Here is a 24,432-nt window from a genome sequence, read left to right as displayed (position 1 = left end):
TGTCTGTAACCCTGGCCCTGTACAGTCCTTCTACCCTATTCAGACTTTTTAGGCTTATTGAATGCAATACCTGGCAAACCTTTCTGATTTGTGTTGGATGTCATCCAGTGCAAGCCATAAAAGCTGCTGAGGTAGCAGCTGCTCTGCTAAAGCAAGACTTCTTCACCTGGTAACAATAAGAGCCCTTGCAACATTTTGGTGTTGGATTCTCATTGTGTTGTCAAGCCCAAGAGCCCTGGACTCCTGCATGGTGTAGCTGGTGGTTGTCACCCTTTAGTTTGTGCTGCTGACTTGGAGCAGGGTTTGTCTGTCAGGTTATGCATGGAGTGAGCTCGGGTGTTTGCAGGGTGAGTTTGCCTTCTTTCCTAAGAGGCTGGTTCTGATTTAGTCGTAAGCAAGACCTGTGGAAATGCAGCATGTACTTGTACTGCGACCTGCAATAATTTTGTCATTCATTTCCCCTGCCCCTTTTTTTCCCCCAGATAAATGGCTCATTTAAACTGGGAGCTACTGAAATACTCTCTGGCTGGCAAATGCAGTGCCTAGCAGCAGTCATCAAGGACGAACCAAACATGAGTGGTGGAGGGGAACAGGTCGACATTCTCCCGACCAACTACGTGGTCAAAGATCGCTGGAAAGTGGTGAGTAGCTCTGGCTTCAGTGGCCCAAACAAACCTCCTCCTCCTCCTGCAGTGGTACAGCAACTTCCCTGCTTAATCCTGGCCTCTGCAAGCAACGGTGGAGTGGTAGGGTTTGACATGTCAGCAAGATACTGCAGGAAGAAGGGTTTTTGAGTGGTATTTTCAGAAGGCTAAATCTGACAAGGATTTTTATGTAGGATTGAAATGTTGCAGCAGACTGAATAGTGTTCTAGTAGGAAATTAGATTTCAAATTACTATGGCAAAGAATACTGCGGACATGACTATAAATAGATTGCATTACAATAAAATAATGTAAAACCAAATGTTTTGGGCTGGAATGTCAGCTACTTCAAGAGTCAGAAAGTCCATGATTAACTAGCTGGTTCAACTTCTGTGTAAATTTAGTGGGATACTTCTTAAAATGATGTCATCATATGTTAAGAGTTTTAGTTCTTATCTCATTTGTTGAGCAAGCTGGACCGGCTTTGCTTTTAAAATGCTGAAAAAGCATTTAAATCCCATGTATACCATTGTCTCAATTTTTAACTAGAATTACCAGTATTCTCTGAATTGTTAAACTCCCAGCAGAAGCCTCGCTAATTTAAACTACAAGTGATTTGCAGTAATAGCACTGAGTTGTTCTTTATGCTGACTGGCTGTGCTACAGTGGCCCTGTGAGTTTTGCAGTGGAGTGTGGAGAGCAGAGGACTAAAGAAGCTTGGGACTCTGAATTCCCTTCAGTTCCAGGCTGTGGATAGGTTATTTTTCAATAGCCCACTTCAGACAAAATCTTATCCTTTCATTAGACCCAGCCCTGTTCTTCTTGCTCCCCATTGCCTCTCTTCACTTTGTTTCAGCATTCTCCTCAGCCTTCACTTTTCTGTCTGGCCAATTGCTGAACAGCCTATTTATATTTAAGCAATTCAAACTGTTCTTCATTCTCCTGGCTTCTTGAGAGCAGATGGAGAAGCTCAGTTTTCTCTGTGATTAGACACCAAAATGGAGACAACCCCTTTGCCCCTCCCAAAGCTTTCTGAAGGAAAGCTTTGCTGTGCTCCTGCAGCTCTGGACTGGAGAATGTGCTTGTTTTGGAGGGATGATCCATGGGCAGGTTAGCTGACATACGGGACTTGAAATGTGCCCTGTGCTTGCCAGTGTCTCAGAAAATACTGATTGCAGCTTTTATATCTCTCTCTCCCTGCACAAATAGAAATTTCCCCAGAGCCTGAAATTTGGTCAGATTGGTGCGTGTTCTTTGCCAAGCTGAATTTCAGCACTCTGCTGATGCCTTTGCTTCAGGTGCATGATTGCTAATACTCCTTCCTCCTTAACATGAGGAAGAACTCGTTTACATCGAGGGTGGTAGAGGATTGGAACAGGCTGCCCAGGGAGACTGTGGAGTCTCCATCTCTGGAGACATTCCAAGCCCACCTGGATGGGTCCTTGTGTCACCAGCTCCAGGTGACCCTGTCGAAGCAGAAGGGTTGGACTGGGTGATCTGCAGAGGTCTCTTCCAACCCAAACAGTTCTGTGGTTCTGGGATTCTCTGTTCTCCTTTACCTTGGCTAACTTCAGCTTGTACCATTCCCTATTCATCAATCCTGGAGTTTCTCCTTCATAGAGAGGAGTGCTAAAACTTCTGTAAATGATGGGAGTATTTTTGTAACAGTCTAAACAAAGTAACTTCATTCTTGGCAACAGCAGAACTCCTACAAGCACCAAAACCTCCAAATAAAGTCTAAAATAAGCTTGGTGATGCTTACAGGGAACATTTCAAACCAATTTTTAAGTATGGGATTCAGTGCTTCATTGTTGTATGAATCTGTGACTGGGGCCCACTAGAAGCTCTACCCACTAACTTTGCCTTAGAAAAGATAGAAATGTGCAGCTGTATTGTTAACAACAACTACCTCTAATTAGAGGAATAACCTTTTGTGTTTTATAATGTCTCACAGTAGCCTTAAATACTGCAGTGAGGTCATTGCCCCACTTGAAGGCTCTGAGAAATGACATGACTTGCTAAAGGCTGTAAATAGCAATGAGAAATCCTTTTTCCCAGTTCTGAGTAGAGCTGGGAACTTGACCATGTGCTAGCTGATTTGTGCATTGTGAACCTTCATTGAACAGTCACTCCCCCCACCCCAAAAAAAAAGTGTGAAGTGCAGACCCTTTCCTTTCAGGCAGGCCTTCTGTGCCTTTCCCTTTATTTAAGCTGGTGTGGAACAAGTCAGAACCACAAGCTCTGGGGGGCTTGGAGTAATCTGGAAAAACTCTGAAAATACTTCTGGTGGCCCAAGAAAATGGACAGTGTAGGATCAAGTCACCAAGGAAAAAGGGACTATACCTTAAAGTCAGCATACAGCTGTAGTATCAGGAGTAGCATTTTTTCATTTTGTCACAGATCTTTCTGAATCTAGCCCAGAATGTGCCATCTGTATGGTCCAGTCTTTGCTGTGGGTGATGGATCCTGCTCAAGCAGGTGTGTGACATATTTATGTGATGCTGGGGTGCAACTGCCAGAAGGTCTTTTGTGTAATTTGTCCTCCCAGTGTCTCTGGCTGGGCATCTGCTTGAACCTTGTAGCTCTTAGTGCTGGCATACTTCCATTATTGAGCCGATTTCTAATTTTAGATTGGTGTAATATATTCCTTGAATTCCTTTCCTTCTTTCCTCCTTTCTGCTGGCTGACAAAGCTTTGACAAATTAAGATGCTAGTTCTCTGCAGTTAGCCTGCTGGTCGTTCATTTTCCTGTCACTTGAAGTCAGTAAAGTTTGGCTGTCTGACAGCAGTAACATTTTTGTTCTTATTTATGAAAAAAGACATGGACAGGGTGTGCTTATGGTTTTTATCAAAACTTGCAGATTTGGAAGTATTCTTTTTTGTCATCATTCTTGCAGATATTTTTGATGCTTTGACTAGATGAAATTTAGGCAATACTGGAACCACATGACTTTTGCTGAGTCCCCAGAGGGTCTTGATCCACGTGTGCTCTGAATGATATGAACAGTTTTGTTCAGGGGAGGGAACAAAGTGAAATGTAACTTGTACTTGCTTTGAACTGGGTATGGATGTTAAAGCTGAATTTTGATGCATCTCTTTATTTCACATAAATCCCTTTTACTGGGGATTCACAACTGACACTTATTAGCAAGAGAGAGTTGGCAGCTCCTCCACTGAGCTTTGAACACAAATGATGACTCCTGTACATGTGTATGTTCTTTTCCTAGGTGCAATCCATGTTTTATTTTCTTTCAGGTTTCTGAGCTTCTTGATCTGAAGCTCTCCAGTTTATTTTGGAAACCTTGCCAGAAATCCCACAAAACTTTAATGGATTCTTTACCTTGTCTTGTTTAGAAAGACAATTTATTATTCCAAGAGGGAACCTGGGGCAAGGAAGGTTCTTTGTCAGACTTAGGGCCTGTTTTGGTCTCACTCTGAATTGCTTTAAGTGGGCTTTCACAGGTCTTCAGATGATTTAGCATGTGGCTGGCCGAGTTCTCTGAAGAGTTTGGTGAGCAAGGGTCAACTCTTCCTCAGCTGTTAAGTCAGATGGGGCCTACTGGCCTTTTCTGGATCAAGTAGCCCATTGAGTTGGGCTGCAGGAGTTGCAGGCTTGGCTGTACAAGTGCTCCTAGAAGACAGCCACAGTGGTCACTGTTTGACCTTGTCAGATCTTTGAAGCCTGTGGATGACAGCCTTGACTCTGGCTGAGTTCACTAAAGGTTGCTGGCTTTCCATTTGGTCCTTTGCATTTAGAGTGCACATTTCTTTACATTGCCACCAATCCTGACACCAAACCATTCCTGCCTTGGTCCTGGAATATTACCCTGGGAAGGTCTAGTCTTTATATAATATCCTTGGAAGGCAGACTTTGTTCAGAGCAGTGGTATCATACATGTTTCTGGAATAAAAGATTAAATTTGTATTCAAGCTTATTTTTAGCTGGGGTTGTGTGTTGCCTTGGTTTTTTGAACTGTGTCTGAAAGTACTGATTTTTGCTTAGTGAGAAGGCTGCATGTTGCTGTTGTTGTTTGGGGGTTTTTTTTAGTAAGCTTTGGAAGATGGTGCTACAAGAGTCTTTTTCAGGATAAATCAAAAATATTTCAGAATATTTAAAGGAGACTTCAAAGGGAGCCATCTGTGTCCTATGTAACTCCTGATTGTCTGTGTCCAAGTCCAAATACCTACCTGTTTGATCAGATGAACTATTCACTTGATGCCACAGCCTGGAATTGACACCTGGACACCCAGCTCACACAGGGGCTCCTGCAGTGAGGTGGAATGAATCCTGCTGGTGTTGACAGCCTGTATCCCAGTCATAACAGTAAGTGGGCTGTAGCAGGACCAGAAGAGAACATTCCCAAGGCAGTGAGGCTTAACATGGGCTGATGACTCATGATGACCACTTAGGTGATTCTGGTTAGATGTTTAATTCTCTTCCTTGACTTGGTGTTTGCAGTTTTGTTACTGGTTTGGGGTTTGTTGAGTGGTATGTGCCCATCTCTCCTTTGTGTCCAACAGAAGGTTGTCCCGAGTTCACCTTAGAAAGTGAACTCCCATGGAGCACCCAGACTATGAGTCAATGGATGTGACATAAGCCCCTGACCTCAGCCAAGACCTTGACTTACAACAGCTTGCTCTGGAACAAAGCAAAGGAGATGGCTGCTGATGGCCTCTCCATGTTGCTGAAAACTCAAGAAGTATGGCAGTGCTAGTGGTGATGTTGAATAGATGGTACCATCTGGTGTGCTGGGAAAAGTATGCCAGAGAATAATTTCCATAAGAGTGTGAGCAAGGATGCAAGGAAACAAAGGCAGCTTTGACAGCCTTCCATTGGCTAGAATGTGTGTATAAAATCAGTTTTCTGATTCAGCAGAAGCCTTGATCTTGATTTCGTGTGATCTCCCATTTGTTTCTCTGTAGACCTTTGTATGTCTTCCAGTTTGGCTGTTTTGCCAGGTGTGCAGTCTCAATACTGTCCCTGCAGTTCCCAGTTTACCTTTTTGCCTTCTGTAGCTTTTACTGTCCCTTTCCCTTTCTCATTAATATATCAGACAACAGAAGATATCTTGTGTACTGAATCCTGAGGTATTAGCTGACGTGTTGTTGCTATGCTGAATGTAGCACTGTTTTGAAAGAAAGATTTTTAATAGCCAGCTCACTTAGTGTGAATTTCCAAGTGGAAGTAGGGCTGCACTGTAATAATTTATGAATAATCTGTGGTGACCTAGTTATTGGCTGTTTACTGCATGAATATGTTTGTTTAGCCCCGTGGAAGGTCATGAGGAAAAATGACAAGAAGTTGCTCTGGACAGCAGCTTTCAAAGGGTTATGAAGTAATAGCTTCAGAGACAAGGCTGGCTGTCAAGCTGTTAATATGGAAAACACTTCTTCATGTGGAACTGTTTTTCTTGATCTGGGAGCCAGAAAAGCAAATTATTTTGCTTCACCTTTGGGAGGAAAATACCCTGCTCTTGGTAGGCAGGGCCCTTTGTTCAACAAACTGGACAGATGCAAAGGACAAGCCTTTGGTAGTACAGAAGACACTAAAATATCATCTAAACCTCATTAAATATTGTGTAAGATCCATGTTTGACTATCTGTCTGACTGAAACTTCTTTTCCTCTCTTAAGTATTACTGCTGATGTTGGAAAGAAGTGGCACTCAGGACTTGCAAAGCAGTTGTTAACACAGGGAACACAAAATGCTGAAGGGAAGTGCTGCAGCTTGGCTCAATGAGCAAGTGCTAAGCAGATCAAGGAGCCCTGATCTATCTCTGCTGTAAACCTGAATTTCCTCCTGGGCAGCACAGTAGGCTTTAAATATATCTAAGAGAAACAAATATAAAATTACTTTCCTGGCATAGACATTGACTCTTGCAACACATAAGGAGTCTTTATTATACATGATTATTTATAACTATGTGCACATATGCTGTCAAGTCTCAGCAGAAGGAGGATCAAGGAATCACCTTCCAGGAAAGGCAGAGGATCCTGACTTGCTCTCTGAATGGGAGGCTACTCTAGAACAGGCAGACAATCTGTCTCTACAAGGTACATATCAAATATGCTGAAACTTAGACATCTTTAGCTTTATGTTTTTGTCAACTGAAGTAATGGATTCCTATTGTGGAACACTCTTTAATTTTGCAGAGACACAAAAAGCATAATTTGGTTGGGTTTCAAACTAAAGAGAAAAAGAGACTGAGAAAGAATGGAGTTGTACTGGTGGCTTGTACACAATGTTTTGAGGTAGTGCTGTTAGCAGTTCTTTGAAATGTGACACTGAAGTAACTTCACTACCAGAGCAGGTAAAGCATCTTGTAAAAGATTCCAGTGGATGTTTTGTTCTGTTTTTAAAATCCTTTGAATGAGATGTAAACTTTGTTTAACTTATTTCTTGAAAGATTAATTCCAGCTACCATGGTTATGTTTTACTGCAGAGATGTCTTTGTTGGGGGGGAATGACAGTTGCATCTGTCATGGTCTGGACAGTGGTTCTGCTATCTCCTTGAAGGGTCTTTCCTTGAATTTTGGCAAGAACATCATGGAGGCAATAGGCATTATTATTTGCTTTTAAAAGCATCACCTGCCATTGCTTGCTAGGCTCATTCTTTGTTGTTAGAGCAAAGAATTTATACATAGCACAGTCAAGTGGGTAGCTGGATTTTTGCCAAGCTGTGCAGTGAAGGGATTCAGGCACAGCACAGATTGGGAGCTAAGCTTGTTCTCCCTACGCAGTTGAGGAGCAGGCTCTGTGAGAGGCAGCTTGCTGTTCCCTCTTGTGTACATTGTACCAAACCCCTTTGTACTTTTGCAGCTGAAGAAGATCGGTGGAGGTGGCTTTGGGGAGATCTATGAGGCAATGGATTTGCTGACCCGTGAGAATGTGGCCTTGAAGGTGGAATCAGCTCAGCAGCCCAAGCAAGTTCTCAAGATGGAAGTGGCTGTCCTGAAAAAGCTGCAAGGTAAGGCAAAAAGCCCTTTGGAAGTACTACAAATCACTGTCCATATTAACAATTAAAATTCAAAGTTGCAAATGATTTTTATAGTTTTCTCTTCAGCTTCCATCTATATATCATGTTAAGTCATCCAGCTCAGAAAGTTGTTACATGGTGCAACTCAAGTGAGATCCAACAACACGGGCTATTTTATTTGCCAGAATATAAGGACAGTGAGGAGGCTTAGACTGAGCTATTGGTCCACTAGTGATACTGATTAGAAAATAAGGAATAAAGGGAGCAGCATCTGACTAAAAAATGAGGTTGCCTCTCAAAGGACATGGAGCACTGAAGCATGACAGTCTCCAAGTAAAATGGTTGACTAGTAGAGAAATGCAAAAAGTGGACAACAGGAGGTATAGGGAAACTGAATATTAACTAATTTTTCATGTACCTCATTGTCCTGAAGGCAAAGCATGAAGTGGTGTGCCTATTCTTAATGAGGCTGGAAGGGAGCTGTCTTGATGCAGTTGCTCCTGGTTGAAGGAGGGGGGCTTCTACTGAAAAGATTGCTATGGAGGGATGTAAACGAGGAATTTCTAAATATGCCTTTGAGGAACTGAGAACTGCTGTTGGCTGAAGGGCATCGTGCATGGATTTCCTTTTTAAGGCAAAGCCAGCTATTGCCAGGTACAGTTTATGTGTTATACATTTTTAGGGATGTTCCTTTCTGCAGGATTCCCACTTGGGCTGAGGAAACACCTGCTGAAGCAGTGAGTAGGATCCTTATCACCAGGGCTCATGTTTCAGAGATTATCTTGTGGCCCTATGAGTCTATACCTTCGCCTTTGTACAAAATCTCCAGAGATTGAATTGAATTCAAGGGTGAGACTGTTGCAGGCCTTGTGAAATGAGTTACTCAATGTTTGTGACAGATTGCCTCTAGGTAAAAGCCAGTGAATTATTTTTGAAGGTCAAATAGTTTTCCACATTTCAGCTCTCCCAAGAGGAGGACCAATAAGGCCTCTTTTGAATACTCTGGATTGTAAAAGATGCAGCTGAGCTGTGTAAAGAAGAAATCAGCCCAGGTCATTATGAGGACTCTCGCTGATCTGTGAAAGGCCTGGATGCACAAGCTCCTAGAGAGCAGCAGAGCAACTGTCTGAGGTCTGGACACACTGCCATGAGGGCAAGTAAGGCTGTGATTGACAGTTTTTTTGGTTTGTTGTACACTTGGAACTGCTCTGAATTGAGTGAGGGTAGGACTATATGGAATGATGGATTTTAGAGTACCACAAGACAATGCTGTCATGCTGGCCACTGCCAATAGGTGCTGCATCCAGGGCAGGGAATGCTTGAAAAGCATGACCTGCAATCACTAAACCAGGACTAGCATCAGAAAATGTGCAAGATGTTGACTAATACTTGTGTTTATTTCTGGAAGATTGTTGAGAATACCAAATGCTTGAATAAACACCCACATTTGTGTACAGGATGATGCTGGTAACTGAGGAGAGGGAGTGGTGGTATATGGAACTAGGAAAAGCCCCTTGGCAAAGCAGTTAGTAAATATTCAGGGAAGGGACAAAAAAGACAGAAGAAGCAGAATTGGCTGTGTGTCAGCTATCCTGCACGTAAGAATGACACATTACTTCAGCCATGTTTTTACAAATCAAGCTGTTCTGTGAGGAATTTAGCTTTTTTTCGTTGAAGGTTAATCCCCAAATGCTTTACTGAAATAAATGATAAAGTTAAAATAAGAAATTGGGTTGAGAGCATGGGGAATCACGTATTGTGTGTGTTTTTACTGTGAGTGTTGCAAAGAGGTGAGAAACATTTCAGAAAGGGAGATACTGCCTTTTCCCAACAGTTGGTGAGTAGAATAAGTTTTTGGTATTACCTTAGGTGATACAGTCAATTCATGGATTTCCAGATGAAAAGCAAGGGAATAATATTGTCTAAAATTCCTCTGTACTTTTCTGGTGGAATTGAAAATTGCAGTCCCTCTTAAATAGTGCAGCTTCATTGCTTTCTATTTAGGTGTCACACCAACCTTAAGGGACTAATGAATGAGCTGCTGCGCTTTCCAGAGCTTGTGATCAGAATCTTGCAGGTGCTAGAATTCAGCAGAGTTTGGGATAGAGAAGGTTGGCCATTGGCCCATACTGCAGACCTGGTTTGGGTACAGCCTGACCTCTGAGTGCAGTAGCTCTGGTTGGTGTGGACTGCAGGCTGTTGCCATCAGTTAGGCTTTCTGGGACAGTTTGTGGAATAGCCACAGCTGCAGGTAGGTCCCTCACAATGTCCCTCCTGCACTAGCAATCCCCACAGAGCAGCTGGGGAGCCAGTCAAGTAAGGACTCTTGTAGAGAGTCTCTGAACCTTCTGATAAACACCATGTGTCGTTTTCTGCTCTGAGAGTGGTCATGTGCTGGAGCAGGCTACTCAGAGAGATGGTTAGAGATACTGAAAACCCAGCTGGCTGTGACCATGGACAACCTGCTCTGGCTGTCTCTGCTTGAACAGGGGCATGGACTGGATGATCTCAACAGGTCCCTTCCAACACAAATGGCTCTGAGGTACTTGAGCCTGGCTGTGTGAGATCACTGCCATGTCAGTATCTCTCACCTGCTCTGTAGAGTCATTTTGTTCTGCTCATACGTGATTTGAATTTTCTGAATGTATAGTGTGTTTTCTGCATCTGTTTAGATATTACTATGTTTCCCAAAGGCAAAGTTCTTTCTAACTTGCATGTTGCTTACAGGGATCATAAGTTGTCTTCTGACCAAACTTCCAAATCTGTTCACTGTCTTGGGTCTTTGAAACACCAGCAATGGTGCCCTTCTATGCTTTGCGTGAAACACAGTTCAGAAGTCAGTTTATGAATTTTTTTGCTCCAGCAGGTCATAAGCTGAAGATCTTAGTTGTCCTGTTGTTGCACCTTTACCCAAGAAGTTTTTAGCAATATTTGTCTCTTTTTCTTGCCTTCCATAGACTTTATTAGTTAAAATCAAAACCTGATCCCACAAAGTTGCTGTAGAATATTTCCTTGTCCAGGCTGGACTTGCTGGGCTCAGGACATTCTGTCTGGTGCTACTCTATCTGGCCAATTCTAATCAGAGCACCACAAGATAGCTTTTTATTTTAATCCTTGTGAAGCAGTGTTTGCTTTACATTGTCTTGTTGCTCCTAGAGAAGCTAGTAGAGAATTACACTACTAGGGTTGAAAATCTTACCAATAACAAAGTCAGAAACTGTTTCAGGGATAGTTAGTGCACATCTGTACAGTGAATTTGTGCATGAATACAGCTTCTCTGCCAGAATACTATTTTTGTGCCAAGTCCTCATTTTATTACCTTAAGCACTACTGTAAAACTATCTTTAAGTTTGTGTGATTGTACCATTTGCACACAATTTTAACATACTGGGATTTTCTACTTTGCAGTCAGGCATTTTGAAACCAAGCCTAAGCTGCACTGACAAAACACTTCCTGCAGATTGTCACCAGCAGAGGAAGTTGCTGGTTTAGTTGGACCTGCCAGTGTTTTGCTGTGTAGACAAGCCTTTGGATCACGTACATTAAAAAGTAAATGTAAATAAGATCTGTATGGCTAAGTGAAGGAGTAACTTGCATATCCAGAGAACAAGAAGAGCTTTGGCTGGGTTTTCTGTGTTTCAGTCTCTTTAAGCAATGTCTCCATTAGTGAGCAGTGCAGTACCTGCAGATCAGTGGGTAGCAGTTGCTCATGCCTATACATCTCCAGAAGATATGGTTTGGGGATTTTACACTATAAACTTCATGGATTTGGGGCATTTTGCTTTGGGTTAGTTCTAATCTGCCCTCCTGTCTGAGGGTGCATTTGTTGGTTTGGACTCTCATTTAGGATTTGGAGACTGCTTGGTATGCTCCTGAAATAGAGCTTCGTGGTCTGTTTGCTCAGAGGAAACCTTACGTGACCCAAAGCCACTCTGGGAGCACTGACACGTGGTAGTTGTGATGGTTTAAGGTAGTATGGGGGCTTTCTTTAAAACCTCATTGCTTCTATAAATCAGGACTCTGGCTCCTGGTTTTTTGAATCATGAGGAGAAAAAATGTGATGGTTTCCTGTCACTGAACATATGGAAGGGAGAGTACTGTCACATCTGGATGAGCAGATGTTTATCCATCTCTTCAATGATTTTCTAACCCTTTGAAATACAAATGGACAGTGACCTGCCTGCTCTCTCTGTGATTTTTTTCCCAATGCTGGATTTGCTGTGGAGCAATATTCAGGTGGCAAAGGAGCATCAGTACTGCCCAGACTCAGCTTTCTATCTGTGAGATCTTTGAGGTTAATCAAAATGCCACATCTCTGTGAGACCAGCTCTGGTATAGCTTTTGAGGTGCTTGGCTTGGGCTGTCCCTGTCAGTCTGCCTTTCTAACAGAAACCTTAATTGCAGAAATTGTAAACCAGTGTCCCTGATTAAATCCACTGGGCTGCTGCAGAGAGAGGTTTGGAAAGTATCTTTGGTGCCAAACCAGGAATCATGTTCTCTCCAGATGTTCATCTGGGGCTGGTGAGGCTCAGAAGCACATGCTTTGAATTCAAAGGTATTCTCCCAGTCCTTACCCACTTCTTGGTAGGTGTCTCTGGGAGCACCCTGGGGTCCTGTGTGAGCAGAGCACTGCACAAGGATCTGTCACAGAGTGCAGTTTGTATGCCTTCTGGTCCATAGGCTCTCTAAAGATGAATGTAGCCACAACATTCAGTCTCCTATGCTGGGATTCTCTTTGGAGCAGCCTACCAGATCGTAATTTAAAATGGCCAGATTATTTTTGTGCTGAGCAGTGTCTTCTGTTCATCTGCAGTGGCAGTGTTGCCCTGGTGTGAGGTTACAAGGCCCTGAGTATTTGCTTTTGATCTCTCTTGGCTGCCAGATATTGCTGAGCTCTCTTCAGTGTGTTCTTTTCTTTGTAAATGCCTTCTTTTCAGTGTAACCAGTTTCATTGTGTCTGATTAATATTATTCTGCAGTGCAGAGATCTTCTGCATATTGAGTAGTTGTGCAAGATGCAGCCTGGTCACAGGCAGTGTAGTTTTTGAGTACCTGATTTTGTTACAGCAGATCCTGTACTGCTTGTTCCCTCTTTATTGCTGGGGTTGGATAGATGAGAGTTTCCTGGCAAAATAATGGAAGAGGAACCTTGCTTTTCTTACTTGCTAGTCCTAGGGGTTTTTGTTCTTATTACATACATGTGAATTACATTACTTTTATTACATGTGAGTTTTTTTGTGTTAAAATGGTGCCTTAATGCTCTGTGATTCAGTTTCTTTTACTTTTGTAGACACAGTTTATGTGTTTCTACAATATTTTTTTATGTGGATGTAAGCAAGCTGTCTGCAAAGACTAGAAAGCAGAGTAAATTGCCCTTGTCAGGCTTTTAGGCCATCACAGGGTGGCAGATTGACAGACTTGCTGTAACTTGAGCCTCTCTACCCATCACTGCATTTTTCCATGCGGAAGTGCTTGAATGAACTGGCATTTGTTACACATGATTTTTGTGCTAATTATGGTGCCATTGGGTGAGGGAAGGTCATGGCAGGGCTGAAAAAGGATTTAAACCACACTTCTATGAGATTGTGTTGAATTTTTGTTACAGCAGTATTGTGCCTTGACCTGTGTGGGATCTGTTATCAGTACTCCTCTTCAAGTTGTTAGTTTTGGGAAACAATGAGAGGAACTTACGCCGTGCAAGGTCAGGCAGTTTTACCTTTAACTGATTAGGGGACAAGGACCAGTCTTTTGGGTTTGTGTCCATTAGTTCATTGATTTATTGCAGGAGCACTAGCAAGCTTAACCCAGTTGGTTAAATACTAGCTGATTACTGTTGAGTAATGCAGTTATTTAAGCCTTACTTCCAGCAGAGAATTTGTCTTCTTTCATGTGCAAAACTCCTTTGTCCAACTGAGTTGACAAGTCCCTGAAGTCTGGCTGGTTTGTCTGGCCAGAGATGAAACTCGGTAACTGCAGAGGAGAGAAGCCTGTGTGAGCCAGCTCTGCCAAGCTAAAGGCAGCATTTCCAAAAAAAGTTAGATGGTGAAAATAACTCTCATTTAATTTTCTAGTCCTGATGAATCCTCCATTTCTTTACAATATTTGTACAGAAGTGAATTCAATATCCCCACAATACAAAACCTGTGATAAGCTGATAAACCTGACACTGACAGGCAAATAAAGAAGAGGATAGCTGTAAAATGTACACTGTAATATAGAGCACTGAGAAACAACTGCAGCTTTCCAAATACCAGTGAGAGCATTTGTAGAGCTACATGTCCATAGCTGAGCATATCATAGAGACCTCAGCAGTGCCAAGTGCTCAAACAAGTTATGTTATGGTTAGTGACCTAAGCACTTGGGCTTTTCCCAGTATGTGACACAGATCCAGAAGAAAATTTAGGTTCTCAGGGAAGACCTCTGGAGGTCTCTAGTACAGTCTCATGCTCCAGGCAGAAAAGAAATATACCTGGTTGCTCTGGGCTTTTGTCAGTGAAGTTTTGAATAACCTCCAGAGATGGAAATCCCACAGCCTCTCTGAACCCCTGTTCCAGGGTTTCACCATCCTCATGGAGGAATAAAGAAATAGCATCTAATAGGAACTTCCCATATTGCAGCTCATGCCCAGTGCCTCTCTGTGTGCCTCTGTCGTGGGTTAACCCTGGTGGGCACTACGTGCCACACAGCTGCTCTCTCAGCACCCCTGTCCCAATGGGGTGGGGAGGAGTGCAAAAATATAAAACCCATGGGCTGAGATGAGAACAGTTTATTAATTGAAATAAGAACAAGAACAGTAGTAATGAAAAGGGAGATAAGAAAATGAAAGGTGAGAATAAAACCCAAGAAGTGCAAGTGATGCACCATCCTCTGAGCAATGCCCAGCACATTCCCAAGCAGTGGTCTGTGGCTCCTGGTGAATCAGCCCCAGTTTGTATACCCAGCATGACATCCCATGGTAAGCAGTATCCCTTTGGCCCATTCAGGTCAGCTGTTCCAGCTGTGCTCCTGCAAAGCCCCAAAAAACTCATCAATGAAGCTTTTAACAGGGCTTGTGGTTGTTCATTTAGACACACAGGAGAAACACTGACAAGATCTTCTCAAGAGGTCTAAACAACATAATAGCTTTGCTGATACCTTTAGAAAATCAGAGAACTTTGGCAAAAGGGTAGGAGCAGCATTCAATCAACACTAAACACTTCTCAAAGCATTGGCTTAGCCCACTCACCTTCACAAACTTGAACCCCATTTGATTTTAAGTTACTCAAAAAGAGAGAATTAGAAGAAGGAGAAAGAGAAGGACAGAAAAGATACAGAGAAGGACACATACAGCTACCAGCTCCTGGGGTCCAGCAATGTTCGGGTGATAGAAACTCCAAGAGGAGATAGGATCAAGACATGTGCTTGTCACGTATTTGACCTTAAATACCTCCTGGCCTTCCTGGGTCCTTCTCCCAGGTGGGACTTCTGGTCATTTGGCTACTCAGGAGCTGGGTTAGGGGCTCCAGGGATGGTGTGTGGGGCATTTTCTCCAGTGTGACAATTGGCAGCTCTGTCAGGCTGGGATGCTGGCCCTAGGGGTGCACTGCCAGGGCAAGGCCCAACCTGCCCTTGCTCCACACACGTGCACCATAAAAACATCAACCTCTCCAGTCTCTCACAGCTCCCTCCTGGCTTCTTGTGCAGCTCCTGACTGGCAGAGCAGGAGAACACTGAAAAGTCCTTGACTTAGGGTAGGGACTACTAAGCAACAGCCTAAATATTCATGTGTTATCAACACTGTTCTCATCCTAAATACACACAGCACTGTAACAGCTATTAGGAGTAAAATGAACTCCAGCCCAGACAAAACCAGGACAAGCTCTGAGGAAAGTCAGGCTCCATCCCTTCTTGGCACTCATGTTATGTCGCTTGGACCAGCGGAGAGTTTCCCTTCTGTTGCCTTCCTAAAGGGTGAACAAACCCAGTTCTCTGGAAGTTTTTGTTAATGTTACATTTTCCTTTCCTTGCCACCATCCTGGTGGCATTGCTGAAGTTGTGATGTTTTATCTGTGTTGGTCTTGTGTAGGAGAAAATGCAAGAATTGGTAAAGTAACAGTAATAAAAGTAACAATTGCTATGAGATTTATGATAATTCATGCAGTAGAAGTTACTTCAGTGTTTTGGGTGAACTAATAGGAATGAGATAGCTACTCTATGGAGATGAATCACAGAATTTTAGCATAAAATTAAAAGATTAATTTTTTAAACTTCTTTGTGGAGAAGAGTGGTTACTGCTTTTCTTGTGAAAACACAGGAAATATGGAGTCTGTTAAAAAAAAACTTAACTTCAAGTTGCAACAATAATGTCACATATTTCCTTCTTAGTATTTATTTGATTTGTTTCATTGCTGCATTGAAAATACATTAGGGATGTTTAAGAACTTAAATGAGTAGAAGATTGGAATGAATGTTGGTGTCCACCAGTTTGAAATTGATCCTTGTGGAAAAGGATCTTAATTTAGGTTCTTTTAGGGGCTGTGTAATGAAAGCTTTTCATGTAATGAAAGTTTTAAAGTATTCAAATGGGGACTTTAATCATATCTCTACAAGGTGATGAATATCTCTCCAAGGGTTGAAGGGGTTCTTATACATGAGAACATAATTATTGACTGTCATTTTTAAGTTTCTTCAGAAAAAGGATGGTAAAGACCATTTCAGTGACTGAAATATTTCTTACCCCATATTACATGGAATATTATTATATTCATTGCAGTCAAAAGACTGCAGTAGAAAGAATATTTTTCTATGGCTGAACATTCAAATTTTGCCTTAACTAAATGCCTATGAACAAAATAAAACACTCTGAAACTTTTCTCAAGTCAGTGCTCATGAACATTGGGCCGATGTATTCCTAATTAACTGGCCAAAACTTCTTTATATATTGCCTTGTTTTTTTGCTTTATTTTAGTAACAAACAAATGCAGATACAGAGCATCTTTTCTATGGTATAACTTGTGACCCCCTGGAATATCTGGGTGACTGTTGAGCAGAGCAGTCTAGCAAAGGAGCAAGTGTCATCTGGCACTTAGTGCAGTAAAATGGTTGTGAGGCTTCCCCTACCAAGTATACCTTGGGGGGGAAAAAAAAAAACAACAAAAAAAACAACATTCCCCCCCACTTCTTCTTTCTTTTCTGGGTTAAATTATGCTTTGCTGCTCTCTGCTATGATCTCCATGCTTGAGGAGGGTGTGTGTGAGAAGAGAGGGCTGTTTCCTGCTGCCTTAAAGGGAAGTTCTTGGATGGAATGACAGTTCCAGCATCCTGTCTGCACAGGAGGTTATTAACATGATTGTTCTTGTGTGCTTCATAATTCTGATCAGCCTCAGGACTGAGCTGCAGGAATTCCAAAGTCACACCTGACTGTCAGCCTCCATCTGCTACTTCAGCATGGCATGAACTGCTCCAAGAGAGCAAACAGTTGTAATCTGGTGCCTCCTTTAGATGACAAATGAGTGAAAGCCTCTGGGAGCCAGAGGGTTTGATGCTGCAGGCATTCATCCCACCTGTAGGACTGGCTGGCTGTACATGCAGCATTTCTAAATGTGGCCTGCCTTTCCTAGACTCTGCTATATTCTTTTTGTTTCATGCAGAAATGGGTACAGTTTTCCTTCCCCTCCTTTCTTCTATTTTCCTGGTGTTGCTTGTGTTGCAAAACAGTGCGTGCCAGAGGTGTTCCAGGCAGAGCCTAAATTCCCAAGACCAACTGGTCAGGTTCAAGCCTGTTGTAGACTGGAAGGGAGGATTCAGTATAAAATCATATCAATTTGGGGATGCAGGTAATCAAGAACTGTCAGTCCATTAATAATTTTTAAAAATTGTGGTAAGCAGAAACACGTTGTCATCCTAAACAAGCAAAAAATTCTCAAAAATAATAAAAACTAAAATGCTTTTTCTTTCTGTAAAATTTTGTGATCCAGAAAATAGTGGTGTTATGGAGGAAACTGATTTTAAAAAAAATTTTAGAAATTAGCAAGGATGTGTCTTAAGTCATACCACTGGACACTACCCCTCTGGTTTCACTGAAATTAGTGATTTAGGTGGGCAGGTTCTCCCTGTCAGAGGGTTGCTTTTGAATGCTCATTTGTAGTTTTGCAGCAACAAAAAGCATGTGGTGTCCATGCTTTACAATTATTTAAAACAATGAAAGCAAGTTAAAAAAAAATGAGTAATTTACCCTTTTCACCACACAATAGCACTCATTGTCACTAGAAACAGTCACTGTGTTTTGGCTTTTGCCTCAATATCCATCCCCTGGTGCTCTGAAAGGCAAACAAAGCAAAGTGGGGCTCACAGTGTGTCGGTGCAAATCTGTGAATCATGGCTGGGATCAGTGTGGGCTTGCTCCTCTCCATCCTCCCTGCCACCTTGTGTGGGTGGCCAGTTTGCTGAAGCACAGGAGTGCCGTGAGATCCTAAAGAAACAGAACTGATTCTTTCTGAGGTTATCCAGATATGTTGACTTAGTAGTGACACCTGTGGCTCTGAGGGTCCCTTCTCATTGGCAGGCAGCTCAGCCATCCCTCCTGGGACACGTGGCACAAAGGTGGGTGGGACAGCTGAGGCTCCCTGCTCATTCCTTCTTGGTGATACCCACACCAAGATGTGTTCTATATCCACACAGTATCTCAAGGGATTTCCTCAGAAAACCAAAAACCTGTCAAAGTCAACACTGAATTTGCAATGAGCTTGTCCACAGCAGAAAACCAGTGGCACCCAGTATCTGTAGCCACACTCAGGCCAGGGGCCTGGTATGTGAGAAACAGGGTCAAGGAAGAGTGTGTGCCTAGTGGGAGCAAGGTCAGGTGACATGGGAAAAATACAGAGATGCTGCTTGCCACTGTAGGGAGAAAATTCATGCAGCAAAAGCTTGCCTGGAGTTGAAGCTGGCCAGAATTGCAGGGAACAATGAAAAGGAGTTTTATCAAATACCTTAATGGAAATAGGCAGTGTAAAAATAACAGCAGCATCTTGCACGATGGGGATGGTCACCTCACAGAGACAGGGACAAGCAGAGGTGTTTAATGCATTCTTTGCCTGTCTTCAACATGGCTGATGGACCAAGGGAGTCTCAGTGCCCTGAGCTTGGAGGATCTTGGCTGTGAGAATGATCAATTCCCAGCTGACCCTGAAATTGTGCAGAGTCTGCTGCTCCAGCTGGATCCCTACAAATCTGTGAGGTTTAATGGGTTTCATCCAAGAATCCTCAAAGAGCTGGCTGATGTCATTGCAAACCCTCTCTCAATGATTTTTGAGTGGTCTTGGGAATCCAGAGAGGTCCCACCTGACTGAAAGCTGGTGAATGTTGTCCTGATTTTCAAGAAAGGAAAGAAGGAGGACCCCAGAAGCTACAGGCTTGTCAGTCTCACTTCAGTGCCTGGGGAAGTTACTGAGAAGATGATTCCAGGAGGCATTGAAAAACAGCTGAACACCTGGGGCAGCCCTGGATGTGCAGACTGGGAATGAAATGCTGGGAAGCAGTGCCATGGAAAGGGACCTGGGGATCCTTGCCAATGGCAAGTTGAACATGGGTGAGCAGTGCCCTGGCAGGAAGATTCTGTGATATACTGAAATGAGCACTTTCCTAATCTCTGAATCTTTTCCTGAAATACGGTGATTTGTGACATTCCTTAATGGCTTCAGGATGGTCTTGCACATTCAGTCCTGAGACTGGATAATGTCCATGCCAGAGTCATGAAGGATCTGCAGATACATAACATTCTTGTTCATCTAACCAGATATAGGTGGATACTAGGACTTGTGTGTGTTTGTTTGTTTGTCTTAAACCTGTTCTTCCAAAGGTATTAAGGAGCACTCAGGGTCTCTATTCCTCCTGTTCTGGTTGCCAGCGGCTCTGTTACCTCCTTATGGTAGGAGAGAGAGTGTGGTTGTTCTGGTGGAGGATGCTGCTGAGCCCTAAAGGGCAAGCTCTTGGTGCTCTTACTGAGGGTCCTGCCATGGAGCTCTGTATTCCACAGCTGTGTGTGCTGCTCTGGTCAAAGCTCTGGTTTTCCACTAGGAAAGCTGATCCTTTGTCTCCTGCTGCCCTCCACGTCCCTGTTCTGTCATGTCTTGCTGTCCCCAGTGGTTTCTGATGCCCCAGGCCTGTGGTGCATACAGTGACAGCAGTAGCAGGGCCCTGAGTGTGCTACAGGCAGTGCAGTAACTCATTACTCTACATATTCATGTTCTTCCCTTTTTTCTTTAAAACTGGGAATTTTCAAACAATAAGCTTTGGTTTAAAAACTAATTCAAATCACCATTGCTTAAGTGCTACAAAGAAACTTAGGGTAAAGTTATGCGATGATATCATGCCCTTCCCTGCTTAAAAACCCCAGCAGGACCCAAGAGTTCACCACTGTGGTGTGCATCAACCTTTACTCTGTTATCAGCAGTCTGCTGTTAGGGGAATTCATGCCTCATCCTTCCCCTTCCGAGAATGCAGAGAGCAAACCATCCCAAATCCATTACAGGTCAGGGTCTGAAACCACAGCCTCCGCTCCCCCCCTGAGAACCAGCTGAGTATGGTGGGATGGCTGAATTAGTTTGATTTTGCCTGAGTAGGTGTAGTTGGTACTAACATCATGCCAGAACTTGACACTGAATGGCCCCAATTTTTTTTCCTTCTGTTGTTATGAAATTGCTTTAATGTTTCAGTGGAGTATTTCCATAAACATCTTTGTTTTCCAGGTGTCTCTGACTATAAAAATCAGGGTTTGTTCATGTTCAGGTAGCATTAGATGAGCTGTTTCAGGGTAAGCAGTGGTAGTAGGTAAGTGTGGTGGTGTGTACAAGTCAGCTTGTACTGAGTGAAGTTGGTGTAATGAGCTGAGCTCAGTTTTTTATGCATAACTCCTTACCTGATACCAGCCCTGATCAGAAACCATTTCGGTAAATATCATGATCACAGGGTTGTTATCATGTGTTCTATTCTGTTAATTTCTGTTTCTTTTCAGGGAAGGATCATGTTTGCAGATTTATTGGCTGTGGAAGAAATGAAAAGTTTAATTATGTGGTCATGCAGCTTCAGGTGAGTTCTGTCCTTTGCCTCTCCTGTCTGTCTAATAGAGATGGTATCACTGGGAAGGATTTACATGGAGAGAATAAGGCCAAGCTCTGGTGTAAAGACTTGAAGACTTTCAGCGTGCAGCCCTGAAAAAAATGAGCCTTGCTTTCCACAAAAAGAGGGTGGAATGGAAGACAGTGAGAAGGGCTGGTGTTGCCTGTTGATATCCCTTGGGATGGCTCCAGTCGTCAAGATGTGCTAAAATATTTCATAGCTCTGCTTTTCTGTTTAAGATGGCTTTCTGTCAGTTTTCTGGGAAAAGCACTCAATTCAGAATGCTCACAGGGGCAACCCACAGCATCGTGCACCAGTGGCAGCTCTTTGAAATATATCCTGCTGAGCTGTGATGCAGCATTCAAAATATCTTGTATCAGAGCTCAGAGTGAGCCGTGGTGTCACAGCAGCAGCACAGTTTCTCTGTGAAAGGCCGTGATCTCTGGCTCCTCTGTCTCTCCCAAGCTCAGCAGTAACTCAGCTTCTGCTGTGGAAGTGTTTACTCCTGTTTGAGCACTGCTGATATCAAGTCAATAAGGGCAAATACTTGGGTAGCTACCACATGGTGACTGCACTGCTAGGCAGTAGGTGAAGTAGAACAGGTACCAGCAGATCCCAGTGCTTCTTTAAAATAAACTTCTGGTTCTTTTGTAGTTCTGCTTTGCAAGACAGTTGTATAAAATCAGTAAACTCCTGGTGCTTTGGTTTGCCTTTTATATACTGTTGGCATCCCAACTGCTGTTATGGATAGAAAAAATCCTTTAGCTTTCTAAACAACCCTGGCTACTGCTGCTGCTGCAGTGTGGGCATGAATATGGTTCATGAAAGAGCTAGCCTGGAGCTCATAGAAGAACAAGGCTTCTACCCTCCCAATCCTGTCCTTACCAAGCCTGATAAAAGAGACTTTGTCTTGGGAAGAAATTTCTCTGCATGCATTCTCTTACTTTCTGGTTTGTTCTTGACTGTGTAACTGAGCTTGTAGAGTAGGCAGAGACAAAAATAATTTCATTATTTGCAGATGAAGATGTTGATACATAAGGCATTAGCTAGTTCTGCACCATCACTCTTCAGGCTAAAATTTTCCTTCAACTTCAAGACCTGCTGGGACATGGTTTATCATGTGTCCCTCTGATTGTTGTGTTCTGCAATTCTCCCTTTCTCATCAGTCAGCAGGTCTGAGGCTTCCACTCTCAAGCTTTGCAACTCATTGCATCTGCCCTGTTCCATAATCAGCCTGACAGTGTTTATTAGGAAAATAATGCTCATTTTGCTCATTTCCTGGCACTACTAGCAGCTGGGGAAACTTATAGCACATTTCAACGTGCAGCCCTGAAAAAAATGAGCCTTGCTTTCCATGTTACCATTGGATAAGTGAGCTGGTGTTCAAGGAGCAGCTTACAGTGGAAAGCAGGATCTGCTGTCAGTTCAGTAACTTGGATGTTTCAGAACAGCAATGACAAAGCTGTGCTGCCTCCAGTAAAGTGTCACAGAAATTCAAGAAGATAAGCACTAGAGAGGTGGTTTAGTTTGATTTTGTTCATGTTAAACCTGGGTGGACTGCTGTGGCTTGGCTGTATCTATGAGCTGGTCTGTGTCAGGTGTGATTCTTCAAGGGTGCAGAGCCTTAAGTGAAACATGGCTCAAAACAATTTGAGAGACTTGTCATGTGCTGCATGAGCCAGCTGGCACGTTTATGTCTGTACATAACTTCAGAACTGGAAATAAGTGGATGAAGAGATGGGATTTGGAGAGCAATTTCTCTTTTCTTCTCAACTGTTTGGAATTTTTTATATATTTGCTGTTGGGAATTTTGCTTGAATTCATGTGGACTTGTATTATAAGCATATGTCTCCTATAGATGCTAGATGTCTTCTAGATTTGTCTTTACAGAAGCAGAATCAGGAGATTCTAAAGCATAGTAATGAACAGCATGTCCCTATAGCTTTTGTTCCTTGTGAATGTTCTCTGAAACAGCAGGCTCTTGTTCCTAATGTTTTTAATGAGTTGGGAAATGCATTGGTTCTGTGGGTTAGAAGAGCACTCTGCCATGGAATGCAATCATTTTAGTAGTTTCTCTTTACAAAGCTAAAGAGGTATAGACAAAACTGAGATGACAGACATCAAATAACACTGGGATTTTTTTTTCTTGCAGTTACTCTGTCCTTTTTATCTTTTTCTTTCCTAAATTTTCTTGATTTTCATGCACAGGTGGTAGTCCTTTTGTTTTTCCCCAGAAATTTAATTAACTGGAGGTAAATTAGCAATTTGTTTTGATAAGTAATAAGTCAGTGGAAAAATCCTCCTCTCCTGATTTTGGGTATGATTTTATTGATACACAACTTTCCCCATTGTGGTGTTGCCACAACAATGCTGGGTTGAGCTTGAATCAGACAATGTGTGCTAGGAAGTTTCTGATGAAACTGCAGCATCATGACCTGCTGATCGAATTTGTACTGCTTTAATCTTTAGAAGGCTCAGAGAGCAGTCAGAGGTTGTGCTAAAATCAGCTTCTGTATGGTCTGAGTTTAACAGTAAGGAGATGCTGGTCTCTCCAGTGTGAGGCACTGCTGTCCATGCTGTGCTTAATGTACAAATAGTGACCAGCTGACTTCCCAGGATAGCAGTCTGATATCTTCTTATCAGCAAATCACTTCAAAACTAAAATGAACTACTGGAAGATCTTGCACAAGAAATAAAGCAGACATGACATGAGCTCCTCTCTGAGTAGCATGTCTGCTTTTTGGGGTTGCATGTGAGAAGTCACAGCTGTGAAAGGCTCTGCTTTCCTGTGATGGTTTAAGTGTTCTATTGACTATTTCAGGGCCGAAATCTTGCAGATCTGAGAAGGAGTCAGCCTCGAGGGACTTTCACACTGAGCACAACGCTGCGACTGGGCAAACAGATTCTGGAATCAATAGAAGCCATTCACTCTGTGGGATTCCTGCATCGGGACATCAAGCCTGTATGTTCTTTTGGAAATTTTCCTTTTGGTTTTATGTCTGTCTGTTCTGCTTGAGTCAATAAAGACAGTCTGAGTATGGGCAGGTCTCAGCAGGTACATTTAGGCTTCCTTCCACACTCCAACTCTCTGACAGGTTTGGTATTTTCTATAGGTACAGAATAGTAATATTGTATTGTCCTTCTTTTAAATGCATAGCAAACCAGCTTTTATTGGCAGAGGCTGCTCTGTGGTGGGTTTGGTTGCTGTCAGTCATACTTGCACCAGTCAAGATCCCATGATGAAGCAGTCTAGTTATGAATGGTCCTTTGGAATCCAGCCAATTATAACTGTAAAAGTTGTTCAGAAAGGAAGTCTTGTTCTGTGGTGCATCACTTGAATAAATGTTAATTCATGTGTTTGACTTAGCTAAATCATGCTCTTAATCCTGTGTGAGTGATTGCCAAAAGAATTGGAGCAGTTTCCAGTGTCAGAACCATAGTCACATTGTTGGTCATCTGCCTAGGCAAAGCACAGTTATTCCAAGTCTCATTGTAGAAGCCAGTCTTCTTCCTACAGCTCTTTACTACTTGACCTGAACACTTGTTCCTCTGCCATACCTGTGACCAACTTCCTTCTAGTAAACGCATTTGCTGCTTTTAAAATCAGCTGCTTTTGGCTGTCTGGATTCAGCTGGAAACCAGTCACTGATGTGATTGGCTACGAATCCTTTAGCAGCCACCCATTGTGGTAAAGGATGGAACTTTAGGATTGAGGTTAA

The 24,432-nt window shown here is 42.8% G+C and overlaps 1 protein-coding gene across 1 annotated transcript in view; it reads left to right on the top strand.

Annotated features, from left to right (window-relative positions):
- Positions 1-24,432, top strand: part of TTBK1 (tau tubulin kinase 1) — a 109,223-nt gene that overhangs the window by 18,883 nt on the left and 65,908 nt on the right. The window contains exons 2-5 of the mRNA XM_041424071.1: positions 483-641; positions 7,463-7,610; positions 20,610-20,683; positions 23,535-23,675. Of these exons, the coding sequence (XP_041280005.1) occupies positions 534-641; positions 7,463-7,610; positions 20,610-20,683; positions 23,535-23,675 (471 nt within the window). The 5' untranslated portion in view covers positions 483-533. The remainder of the gene's footprint in view (positions 1-482; positions 642-7,462; positions 7,611-20,609; positions 20,684-23,534; positions 23,676-24,432) is intronic.

This window comes from Onychostruthus taczanowskii, unplaced genomic scaffold (genome assembly GCF_017590055.1).
Source record: "Onychostruthus taczanowskii isolate IOZ18803 unplaced genomic scaffold, ASM1759005v1 scaffold80, whole genome shotgun sequence".
Classification (NCBI taxonomy): domain Eukaryota; kingdom Metazoa; phylum Chordata; class Aves; order Passeriformes; family Passeridae; genus Onychostruthus; species Onychostruthus taczanowskii.
Note: the sequence above shows the minus strand (reverse complement) of the source record. Positions and strands in the feature narration are given on the sequence as shown.